This window comes from Vidua macroura, chromosome 3 (genome assembly GCF_024509145.1).
Source record: "Vidua macroura isolate BioBank_ID:100142 chromosome 3, ASM2450914v1, whole genome shotgun sequence".
NCBI lineage: Eukaryota > Metazoa > Chordata > Aves > Passeriformes > Viduidae > Vidua > Vidua macroura.
The window spans coordinates 100528542-100541314 of record NC_071573.1 but is presented as its reverse complement, the minus strand read 5'-3'; the positions used below and the strand labels follow the sequence as shown (position 1 = coordinate 100541314).

General features: G+C 39.6%; 1 protein-coding gene across 3 annotated transcripts in view; it reads left to right on the top strand.

Annotated features, from left to right (window-relative positions):
- Nucleotides 1-3671: 3671 nt before the first annotated feature.
- NOL10 (nucleolar protein 10) overlaps nt 3672-12773 on the top strand; it is a 50081-nt gene continuing 40979 nt past the window's right edge. The window contains exons 1-7 of one of the 3 annotated variants that reach the window (XM_053973894.1): nt 3672-4018; nt 4462-4507; nt 5270-5368; nt 6145-6222; nt 8117-8154; nt 10978-11099; nt 11840-11905. In XM_053973894.1, coding sequence (XP_053829869.1) covers nt 3953-4018; nt 4462-4507; nt 5270-5368; nt 6145-6222; nt 8117-8154; nt 10978-11099; nt 11840-11905 — 515 coding nt within the window. In that variant the 5' untranslated portion in view covers nt 3672-3952. Of the gene's footprint in view, nt 4019-4461; nt 4603-5269; nt 5369-6144; nt 6223-8116; nt 8155-10962; nt 11100-11839; nt 11906-12773 lie in introns of those variants that run through there. The other 2 variants (XM_053973893.1, XM_053973895.1) reach the window with 2 other exon arrangements.

The following is a 12773-nucleotide window of genomic DNA, read 5'->3' as shown; positions in this document are numbered from 1 at the left end:
GGGGCGGCCGCCGCATCCACGGGTGGGTGCAAGGGGGCCGGGGCTCCCTCCCGGAGTACAGGGCGCTGCTGCGCCTGGTGCTCTAAAAGCTCTGTCCCACCTCTGACTAGGGCAGCTTTGCATCTCCTGGCTGTCTTTTAAACTGGCGCAAATAATGCAGAAGCCATTTGTTTTTATTAAACACTAACTACCTTCAGCAAGTCTGAAGCTTTTGGAATAATTAAAGAGACTTCTAGGAAACTATTGTTTCCGGGACTTCCCTAAGTGCTTCATTTAATAAATACACGGTGCAGGACTCTGCAAAACAGTGATGCTTACGTTCCTGGTGATGCTTCTTCCTTCACGTGTAGCTGTGGCTTTTAGTCCTTAGCAAATCTTGAGCTTGTCTTACATTGACTTAAGCTTGGTTAAGACACTGGGAGTATTTCACAGATTGTGTGAAATTATGTTCTCCAGGGATTTCTAATCCAGGCATGCTCTGAAGGTAACAAGTGTCTATACACTCGGTACCTGCCTCTGAGAGGCATCTCTGCAAGAGGGAGTTGAGCCCCCTCACTGGGGGTTATCCAGTTCTCATCTTCCAGTTGAGTTGTCTAATACTTAGGAATACTTGTCATACTTAGGCAGTCTCTGCTATTACTGGGGGCTTATTTTCTTCCAAAAATTGTGTATTTTTAACTCATGTTTCTCTGTAACAAAGGTAAATGAAGCCTCTACAAGAAATTAAACAGAAGGATGCTCTTGGTTTTCCACATGACCTGTTGTAAACTGAGAGGGTTTGAGATGCTGGGGGCAGGCAGGTCTGGTCATGCACAGAAGCAGAGCTCTTGACACTTCCAAGAACCTTGAATGAAGACCCCTAAAAGATTTATGTGTCTTCAGCACTAGGAAGAAGCAGTTGATGCAAGGCACACTGAATGATGCCATGTAAATCATGCTTTAGATAGCTAATGTGTAGGTCAAGGTCTTAGACCCTAAATGTAAAGATTCTTTAGGTTAACGAAGGATTAATCTTTCTTTGCTTCTCTTTAACATATTTAGTGATATATAAAAAAGCAATACATGTGTGGAGGAGGCGAGTCTGTACTGAAAGCACTCCAAAAAAGACATTGAGAAGATTTGTAGCTGAAATAACCATTTCATAGGGATTTTTTGTTTGCTTGGGTTTTTTTTCCTTTCTAGACTAATTAAACATTCAGTTCTCATAACTGCTATGATTCTAATTATTTTCAATCATAGTGTCCCCTAGGGCATGACAAAGGGTTTTCCAGAAGTTATGGGAAAAAATGAACATATTGCTCTGCGAGATGGCATTCACAGAATAAGTGATTATTGTCTAATCCTTCTTTTTTGTTTGTTTCTTTAGACTATACATTTTAATAATGAAAACATACTTAACTGATGTTTAAGTATCTACATCATATATATCTTTACCCACAGCTTACAGGTCTGAGAGGTACTGTAGACCTGATCACCTATATAAGGCAATTCTTTCCCATCCCAAACCAAGAACACTATTAACTGGATCCTTGCTGCAGTCTCAAGCTGTGCAAATGCTTTGCATAATTAATTTTAGAAATATTACATTCTCATAATCTCCTTAAATTTAGAATCATGTAAGTTGAAACTAGTGCTAACAGATGAGAAAAATTTCTTGCTGCAGAGGTGCTAGATTTTAGGACTGTTTTTCTGTACACATGCTTGTTATAACAAATAAGGTAAAATCCAAGCCATAGCGTTGTTTGATTTCTGGATTCTGCAATATACACTACTTAATTCCTGAACATTTTTATATCAGGAATGCCATTTTCCCCCTTCATATAGCTTTTTTACTATTATTAAAGCGAAATATTTTATGCTATTTATTGTTTTAAAAGAAAATTAAGAAAAGAAACAAGAACGATTTTAATGTCTAAACAATGTCCTGTTGAATGTTTTCCATTATCGTTTTTTCTTGGTTTACTGTGACTTTTCAAACTTTCTTCTTTTTACCCCATTACATATTTTTAGGCTGGATGAGGCAGCAGTGAAGGTGAAGGGGAAGGAGCAGGCAGCATATGCTGAGGGACAAGGATCATGCTGCAGTCTGGTGGTAACACAGCTCTGCCAGCTCATTTCCCTGGCTGGCCCTGCATGTGGTGCCATGTGATCTCAGAGCTGTCTAATTCCCTCATGATCATCACGTGTCTTTCTGCTCCCTTTGATCCACCAAAGCAATGAACTTTTCTGTGACTTTGTCTCTCTCAGTACTTGTGAGTACGTCTTCAGGTGTCACATTGAGGGAGAAAAACTCTGCCTCCAAACAATCATTAAGGGTATTGAAATACCCTACTTGAGGTATCTCCCAAGATAACTTTCTCAAACAGATAACCAGAATTAATTACCTAGACAATTATGACACTGACACTAGAAGGAAAGCTGCTATCTCCCGTGTTCTACACCTCTAGGAATTCTTTGTAGGTTCAGACATCAGATGCTGCTGAATGCTTTTTGAGTGCTCTGGAATATGCTGCTGGGCCTTCAAGCTGCTGTTCTAGGATAACACAGGTCTTCTGCACATCCCAAGCCATAACAACCAACCCCCCATGAATGTCTGGGATTCCTTACAATATCCAGAATTGTGGACTCAGCAATTCAGTGAATTCAGCAATTCAGCTTTAAATGTCTATTAATAGCTCATGGTGCTCTAATCAGACTGTGGAACCTGATCAAACTCACCCCTATAGAAGACATGCAGTGGCTGCTGCACCACACTCCTTCACGCTTAATTAACTGCATTTACCAGGGATGATATTCAGCTGCTTGAGCTTCTCGTGCCACCAGAGATGTCCCTGCACATCCTGCCTGCCTCCAGATTACACAGCAGAAGGGTTTGGATTTTCCATAGGTCTTGTGTCAGCCCCGTCCAGGAGCCCTGGATACCACATGGCATCTCAAATGTCACTAGACAACCTACATATAAGCAAGTAAAGCCTTAGCTCTCTGAAATGGGAGCTAAACATCTAGTTTAAACTTATAGGTACCTATATTTAGGTGTGCTCATCTCCCAAGAATCTCAGCTCTAACACCCCCTAATACAACCCTGAATAGAGCTCTTTTTAGTCATGATATTGGTATCATCATTGTGATACACCATTCAGGGAACACCATGCATAAGACTTATTTGAAACTGCTTCAGATCGCTTCAGTGCCAGAGTTATGCACTGTTAAAAATTTAGTTGCGATTTTCATTGTTTCTTCAACGTGTGTATGGACTGGATATACATTATTTCAGTCCTTGTTTTTGGTACTGTAAATTGGAACAAGAATCGTTGGAATTCTGGATACTGGTTTTCTTTTTTTTTCAACAGTGATGCTACAAAGAAATAAGAATGTGTCTTTCTGTGGTTGCTAGCAAGGTTCTGATCAGCAAATCTGGGACTCACTGTTTTCCATGGCTAACGGACACGGCTTGCCACAGGGTGAGAAAATTAACCGCCTCCCCCAAGGCTGCAGGAACAACTCCTGCCTTCCTGAGTTCACATGAAGACCATCGAGAATGACGCCGCAGCCTGCCTGATGGACACTCCAGACAGGGCTCTTTGTGTCCGGACACAGGCCGGGCCCTGCGGAGAGGGCACACGGCTGCCCGGCTCCTGCCCTCTGCCCCCATCCCGACTCCTGGCAGCGCCGCGCTCCGGGGCGCGGGGACCGTGGGCAGCGCCCAGAGACGAGGCAGCAGAGGAGTTGCTTTGCTGTGAGCTGCGGAGCCAGCGGACCTCGCTGTCCTGCGGGTTTGCTGTGCTTCCCCGCTCTCCCCGGTGTGAGGCAGAGACGGAGGCAGGGGCAGAGCCGCGGTCGCTGGCCGCTCTCCCCGCCGGGCCCCGCACGCCGCCGGCTGAGGCCGAACTGGCGGAAGCGCCTCGCCTTCCGCTTCCTCTCTGCCCGGGAAGAGGCGGGCGCAGCTGCGGCCATGCAGGTCTCCAGCCTCAACGAGGTGAAGGTCTACAGCCTGAGCGCCGGCAGGAGCCTCCCGGAGGTGAGGGCGGCGGGGGGAACGCGCCCAGCCCGGCCCGGCCCGGCCCGGGTCCCGCGGCGGGAGCCGGACCCGCGCGGTGCCGGCGCGGGGGCCGAGCCCCGGCCCGGCCCGGCCTGGCTGAGCTGCCCCGGTCCATGTGCTCTTGTACTGGGATCGTTACCGAGGAAGAGCTCTGAGTGGTTCTTACATTAGAAATGCGGTTTACATGAGTGAACCTTTGGCTGTAGCGCTGCTGGTCCACAGACCCGTAAGCAACACGACCTCGTACGTTGTCTTGGTGTGGAATGGTTAAACTTATCAGTGGAAGGGAAATTGGAAGATAATCAAAGAATAAAAGAATTAGCGGCCTAAATGTCTTATGTTTCAAATGGTTGGATAAACTTTGATTCTCGGGTTCCTGTATGAATAATGAGCTCAAGACTGATGTATACCTTTGCTTGCAGTGGCTCTCTGACAGGAAGAAAAGAGCTTTACAGAAGAAAGATGTGGGTGAGTTTTCCCCTCGAAGGGTGCTCAGCAATTCTTGGCTACTCCACATACATAACATGCAGACCCAGAGGAGACTCCTCACTGACTGATACACAGTGAGTGACTCCACACTGACTGATACATGCTTATCCTTAAGTCATAATATAAAAACTACAGAATTAAACTACAGATAGTTATTTCAAATTCTCGTATAGCTTCAGGTGAACACTGTATAACCAGTGGTGTTTTAAATTTTAGACATTAAATATTTGGATTGTGGATTGTAACAGAAACATGATGGATGAATTCCATGTTGTCCCTTATGTTAAAATCAGACCATAAACTCCTCTGTGATCCTGTGCTAATCTTAGAGAGCAAGACCACATCATTATAGCCTAAGCTTCTTACAGAAAATAAAAAAGGCTATTTGGAATCACTGGAAGTGTTATACAAGAAACTTAACCAAGAAAAAAATGCATAGAGATAATGGGGTGTAAAATATCTTATACAAGGCTTTAATTGTGAAAGTGTGCAATGAGTATTTGCTACTATGTTGTATAATAACTTGTTACACAGTTATCTTGGAGTACTAATTTATTTGCACAGGGGTAGTCTGCTTCTTAGGGTTAGCAGACTGTGTTAAACTGCTTATAATGTGGTAATTGTAATATCTGTAAAGGATATTCCCTATACTCAATTAGCTCAACATGCTTCCTTAGGAAACTGTTACAGTTTTTTTGACTGATGGAATTGTGCTAATTCTGCACATTTTTTTCTTTATAGATATCCGTAGAAGAATTGAACTTATTCAAGACTTTGAAATGCCCACGGTTAGCACAAAGATTAAGGTATCAAGAGATGGACAGTATATTATGGCAGTTGGTGAGTTAACAGTCTCTCTAACAGAGGCCAAAAGTCCTAGGTAATCTTGGGTGCAGAGTGACTTAGTGTTTCAGGCAGAATTGTTAAGAGTTCATTTTAAAGTGTGGAACTGAACATTTTGCTGGAAGCTTACTTTTAACATGTGATAGAATGGCTGTCTTGGGAGTGGTGCTGTGCAACACTTCTGTTTAGAATACATGCATTCTTAGAATCATAGAATGGTTTGGGTTGGAAGGAATTTTTGAAGATTATCTAATCCAACCCCCCTGCTGCCAGGGTTTATAATACAAATAAAAAACTAATAAAACAAATCCGTCTATAATACAGTTAAATGCTAAATTCTGAATTACTCTTAGTGTGTGTATGTTAAATAACTTCTGAACATGATTGTTTGAGTATTGCTTTATAGGAGGGGGATAATCTGCATTTTGTGACTGTCAAAATGGGATCCAGACATGAATCCTTTAGTAGGTGTTAGTAACATGAGGAGCCTTGGTCTTTCAGATTTACTGGAAGGTGTTACTAGATTCTGTATGACAAATCTGGTTGTTAGAAGAACCTGCATGCTAATGGGGTGCTTACAGAAACCAGGCTGTAAGGTTGTGTTACTAAGAGGTATGTTTTTCCAGTCACAGAGGCTTTGGGAAGATCAGAAGACTTATAGTAGCAACACAGTAAAGCCTGTATATATAAGACACTATACTTAAAAAAAATGCTTTTGTGTTATCTTTTTGTTTAACTTTTTTATTTAATTAAACATCAAATTACTCTTTCAGGAACTTACAAGCCCAGGGTCCGCTGTTTTGATACCTATCAGTTATCCCAGAAATTTGAAAGATGCTTAGATTCCGAAGGTTAGTATAAGCCATGGCTGTTAGTACATAATAGTACCTGTTAGTACATGTCTGTCATACATAATTTAGGTTGGATTCAAACAGAAATTCTGCTCCCTGTGCTGAGGGACACAATGTACTTCGGGGGACCACAAGAATCTAGAGTAAAACCATCTACGTTTCATCTCTGAATTTTCCCCTTTTATTCTGATTTCAAAATTCTTTTCTTGCCTGGAAAAGAGGGTGTGAGTGATGTAAGATTTACCTTGAGCCAGAAAGTGTAGGGCTCAGAGGGTGAATGTGGCTGAAATCTGTGTTCTGTTTGGTGGATGTGATAAGGACAAAGGCTGGGTGGTGGCAAGATCTCCCTTCTTAACCTGTTCTGTGAAGCAGTAAGGTAGGAGAATGCACTGTGAGTTGCTGTTTTCTCTCTCGAGCCCAAGCTGAGTAGGTGAGTTACAGGGTAAAGAGAATTTCCTGGGGGAGTGTTGGTTTGTTTGTTTGCTGGTTTGGTTTTCTGTTTGTTTTCTGGAAACAAGGTACTTAGGGGTAGATGGTAGCATGACCAAGGCCCTAATTACACCTTATTTGATACTAATTTGGTGGGAGAGCAACTGTGGTGAGGAAAATAAGGATCCGTCTAGACAATGGGAAAGGGAGAATCAGCTGGCAGTTAGAGCAGGGCAGGAGCTGCCACAGCTCTGAGCTTTTAGGATGCTTAAATTTCAGGAATTATGAGGTTATTTTGTTTGTTTAGTTTGTTTTTTTTTTGTTTTTTTTTGTGGGGGTTGGGGGGAGGGGTGGAAGGGTTGTTATTTCAGGTTTTTTTGTTTGATGATGACTGATGACTGAAAGCTGGGATGTAGGGGTGACCAAAACAATGAGAAAATGAGCACATTCATTATAGAAGAATTGAACTGGTCTGACTATGATGGGTGTGAAAGTGATGCAAGAAAGAAAAATTGTAATAAGAGGATGGGGGTGTTTCTGTGGTCTCTGCCTTAGGACTACAAGGAGTCATGTAAGGTGAAGGAGCACTGTTAGGCAGGGTTTCAGAGAGGCTGGGGAGTGGAAGGTATGGCAAGAGTGAAACCCTCTTTAAAAGAATGGAAGTCATTGTAATCATAAATGCTTGCTGCTAATTAAATTTTTTTGAACTGGCATCTTAGTAGACTGCAGAAGTATGTTTAATTTTAAATCTAGCATAGAGTCACTTCAGGTAACTTTAAATTAGTTAACTTTAAATTAATTATCTCATTTAAATAGAACCAATTTAGCTGAATCAGCTACTCCCTAATGTTCCCAACTCAGCTCAATTACAACTAGGCAAAGTTCAATATGGTAGTGTTCAGCATGAGTAGTAGCTTTCACATTTGTGATTTTTTCTTTTTTTTTTTTTTTTTTTTTTTTTTTTTTTTTTTTTTTTTTTTTTACCTTAACTTTTTTTTGTGGAAGTGCTGACCCCTTGGAAGGACTGCATGTGCAAGTTTATGCATATATGTCCAAACACATGTAATTCTTTATCATCTTTGATGGATTACCAAAGCTTCATGGGCCACACAGTCACTGAAAACCATTTGATTAGACATTCCCACACCCATAAAATACACACCCATAAAATACATGGTTGAATATTGTGTTGAGGAACGTGTCGAGTATACAAGAACAATAAAAAGATTACAGGATGCTTCATATGTTTCTGAAGTTTTAGAAAACTACTTATGGTTTTGCAAATCAAGTTACATAATTAGAGATCTTACTAAAGATTAATGCCTGCATTATGCATTGGCACCTGTGGGGAATACTTACATGACTAAAGATTAGCATGAGTGTAAATGTTTTCAGGATTATGCCAATGTCTGCAAATAAGTTTGCTTGCTTTGTTGACTCAAAATTCTCTTGCTCTCTCCTCTAGTGGTTACGTTTGAGATTTTATCAGATGATTACTCAAAGGTATGTTTAGTAGTTTTCAGTGTATAAATGAAAAAATTGTTTAGTATGTATATTAAAATGCATTTTCATATATAGTAAAGGCAGTCAATCAACACGGCTTTTGGAACAAAAATGTTTTTTAAAAAACTGCAAACAGGATAAACATTGTTTGCACCTTTAAAATTTTGTTTGTTTTCTTTGTGTCTTTGTACTATAATTTACTTTACAACTTTTAAAGTTTTTTGTCTGTTGGAGAGAAAAACTTCAAATAGTGATCTATCCTACAAGCAAAATAATATGAAAAATGGAATTAACTTTTCTTTCTGGGCTAACATTTAGTCACAATCCCTTGTGACAAGTGATGCACATGTACACTGTTTTTGAAAGGTGGGATAGCTACGGGTAAGTTAACAACCTGATTTGTCAGTGTTGTTATAGACATGATGGTGATGAGCATTTGAATGAGGCAAAAATTGTGGAGAGAAGTAATATCTTTTTTCTTTAGTTTTATTTTTAAATTAAGTGCTGTACCGGAAGAAATCACCTAAGTGTTTATTTTATGGGGTTTTTTTTCTGTGAAAAGACCTTGCCATTTCAGGTATAGGTTTGTTTTAATAAATACTGCTATTTGATCAGAGACATGATCATCTAGCCTTGTAGCTTGTAGCTTTTTTTTTGCATTTTTCCCATGAGATTTCCAAGGAAGCACATGAATTCAAGTAGCAGAAGGTAATGGCTGATATTTCATAGTAGCTTCCCACTTGTCTGTCTGGTGGAAAGTGTTTCTGGCTCTACATACCAAATAGTCATTTGGGAGACTGAGGAACATGTTTTCTTCCCAGATGTTTCTGACTGGTTGTGAACAGAAAGGTGTGTGTGTTTTCAGCTGAAATGGGTGCTGTATTTCAGGCTGAAGCCATACTTTTTCAGCTTCATACTTTTTCAGCTTCATCTTTATATTTTCAATTTTATTTTACTAAAACTTAAGAAATCATCAGAAAGAAATATAAACATCAAGTTGCTGTCATAATTTGTGGACGTGTTAGAAAGAGGGAACAATATTTGAGAAATTACACTTGAAATTTTTAGAATCATAGAAGTATTGATTGGAATGGGACCTTAAAATATCATTTTAATGCTTGAACAGTTCTGTCAAAATCTGTAGGCATGGTGGTTCCACAGATTTACTGAATAGTTGCAGTTCTGCTCTACCTTGTCATAAAGAATTTTTAGTTCCTGTTAAACCTGCCCAGGAAAATCTTAAGTTTTTACTGTTGCTACTGGAAAGAGGTTTTTTTTTGTGCTGTATTCTGTCTCTTGCCAATCTTGGTAGCTCTCTTGGTGCTCTCAGCATCCTTTCATAGCTGGGGAAAATCGTGTCTCTCCAGATCTGTTCCTGCCATCCCTGTAAGGTTGCTTTGAAGCTTATTTGCATTTTCACAGTGAGAGCACCTTTTTTCTTTCATACAGATTAATACCCATAAGGCCAGTTACATTTCTGTGCTTTTCTAAGTTTTAAGCCTAAAAGTCTTAGACTTGGACTAAGTTTTAGACTTGGGAGAGAGCGTAGTATATTTTTTCCCACAGCCTTTTGCCAGGAGACCTGCATTTCCACATAGTATTTTTGCCACACACCAGTGCCAATGCTTTTGCTACCCTTAGGTTATAGTTTTCTAGTGGTGACCAAAGGTAATTTAGTAAGAAGAAAAAACAAACACGATTTACAGTGAGCCATATCCACTACTAATGAAAGAGAACACGAATATATTCAAGTCCAATATTGTAGAAATTTGTGTTTAAATGGAAAATTTTTAGTGGTAAGACAATTATACAAATTTTTAAATAAAGATGACAGATTTAAAGTAACTTGCGTCCCTCACCTTCCCTGAGTTTCTCATCCTTATTTGCATTGCTAGCAATGTAATTCAGCAGTAGAAAATTCCAGATATTCGCTATGTGCTGTTTTTAGAAGATGCATGTACTACACAAGCCAAACTAAAGTGTCACTTTTCTAATCCAAGCTAAATAGGGATGAGGCTCAGAGACAAAGGTTTGGCTTTGATTATCATGCATGGCACGAGTTTGGGCCAGGTCAGCTGTTCCTCCATTGCTCAGGGCCTGGTCATGGTTTGAGGTGCAGCATGAGTGCAATGGGTGATGAGGGTGATCCCGTTGCTGGAGTGGGAAGAATCTCTTCCTGTGGGTATGTGCCATCTTAACCTGCCTTAAGGAGTGTAACAGCAGGACCTGGCCTATTTTATTTACTGGGGTAGATTGAAATCTCTAGTAATGCCTCCCTTTAGGTTTTTCCAGGACTGAGCTGTTTGTCTACGTTTCAGAAAGAAGCAATCTACTTATTCAGTTGGCAAAGAAGAAAAATGCAGAAAGATCATTGGTGCCATTTATTGGAATGCTGTTGTGCATGAGGATGTGTAGCTCATGTGCCTAGCCATGTGAACATACTGGTGTCTGCACAGCTTTGTACCTGGAAGAAATCACTAACTGTAGTGTCTTGAAGGAAGTAGAAATGTTAATTTTGGTGCAGTAGAGCATGAGATAACTGTGTTGTTCCTGACTGCAGAGTCACTTTCAGGGTGTCTCATTTACTCTTGTGAATATTCATATAATTTATATTAATAAAACTGCTGTGGCTAGTGAGAATGATGAAGGAGTAGTTGATTCTATCATTTTAGTAGAAATTGTTTGAATAAGTTGTGATAAGGCTGTATGAGTTTGAAAAAAAAACTCCCTGGAGTTTGTGCTGTAAGACAAGTTGGGGAGATACTTGTCTGTTTCTGTATGTTTCAGTGCTTTTAATTTTATTTTCAGATTGTCTTCTTGCAGTGTGGCAGATTTGTGGAGTTTCATTCGCAACATGGCCATTACTACAAGACAAGAATACCAAAATTTGGTAGAGATTTCTCTTACCACTACCCATCGTGTGACCTGTATTTCGTAGGAGCAAGGTATTAAGTGGAATATTTTGTTTTAGTTTTGTTAGCAGTGTTTTCCAATAATAAAATGAATATTAAAATATTAGAAAAGCTGAGAAGTGGAGGAAGTGGCAATTCCTTCCAAATTAATAAGGAAAACGGTGAAGAGTGGAAAATGTGGGAAGATTAAAATTAATTCAGTTCCCCATGCTATTTTTAAGCTGTTTTTTTTTTTTTTTGATTCTTAAACCACGTATATCATGTATTTGCAAATTTGTATTTAAAACTGCATGTCAGTGTATTCTTTTAAAGTGTTTAGCATTTAAGCAAAGTAAATAACTTTTCATATCCTGGTTGGTGTTTTATTGCTGTGAAGTGTGAGTTAAATCACTTAATTTGGTTTCTGAAAACACACAGTAAAAATAAAATTAGATCCTTAGGGTTTCAAACAAAGTTAGTAGAAATTCAAGATGTAACTTAAATCACAGGAAATTAAAAGATCTTGAGAAATGAGTTAATGTATCTTTTGGCTGGAAAAAATAATAATTGGTAGGATATTGAAGTATAATAAATAAATGGTGAACATGCACATTTTTCTCTGTATTTTGAACACTGAAGTATATATTTGTCTTGTTGTAAATTGTAAATTCTGAAAGTTGTATATTTGGCAAAATTAGGCTGTGAATAAGAATCCTTACAATACCTCCAAATTTACAGCAGTGTTTTTCAGTATTTGTAAGGCACAAGAGTAATTTTGGGTTTTACTTTTGTAGTTCTGAAGTGTACAGGCTAAATCTGGAACAAGGAAGATTTCTGAACTCCCTGCAAACCGAAGCTTCGTAAGTTCTGTGTAATGCATGACCTCTGTCTTCTTTCCACCAGGTGGAAGCAGACTTCTAGCATGCTCACCCCCAGTCCTCTCTGAACACTGCCCAAATACTTTGCAGCGTCGAAAAAGAACATATGCTGAGTCTGAGTCTCATTTCATTTTATGTTCTGTAATTTTTTTGTTCTAGTTTTTATGTTTAATTGAATTTTCTTTTGTGGATATTTTAAAATTGCTTAATATGGACTAAATAGGTATTATATAACTTGATCTTAAGAGCATTTCATTAAAACTTTGCCATTATTACTCAATTTAGCCATCATATATAGAGATCTACCCACAGGGTATGTACTTTCCCAGACATGTCTTTGTCCTTCTGCTCTTGAAGTAGCCCAAAGAGAATTTTACATCTCCAGCATGTGTCTTATTCTTTTGAAAACCCTACCGGAGTAGGAACTGAGCTTTTTTCATGTGGAGAGAGGCAGATGAGAAGAACAGACTTCACTAGATAGAATGGCTTGTTGGTGAGCAGCAGCTGGTGTTTGGTGGGCAGAATAGCTTAATGGAGCTCAAAAACTGAGCAACAGGAGGAAAAAAAAAGGGGAAATCCTGGAATGGGAGAGGTAAGGGTGTAAAGTAAAATCTGGATTAGAGAGATGTGACTGAAGTTGTGAGAAGGTTTTGAGGTGAGGGAGTTGGATGAGTTACAGAATTAGAAGTAGAGAGTTTTGAATGGAAGAAGTTGGAAAGTGCTGGGATAAGTGGTGTAGAAAGAAATACTTGTACTTTGGAAGAATTGCTGTTGAAATACAGGGCTCTTGAGTGCCCTGCTGAGAAACAGAATACTTGGGTGAAATAAAGGAGATCATTGGTCAGACAAC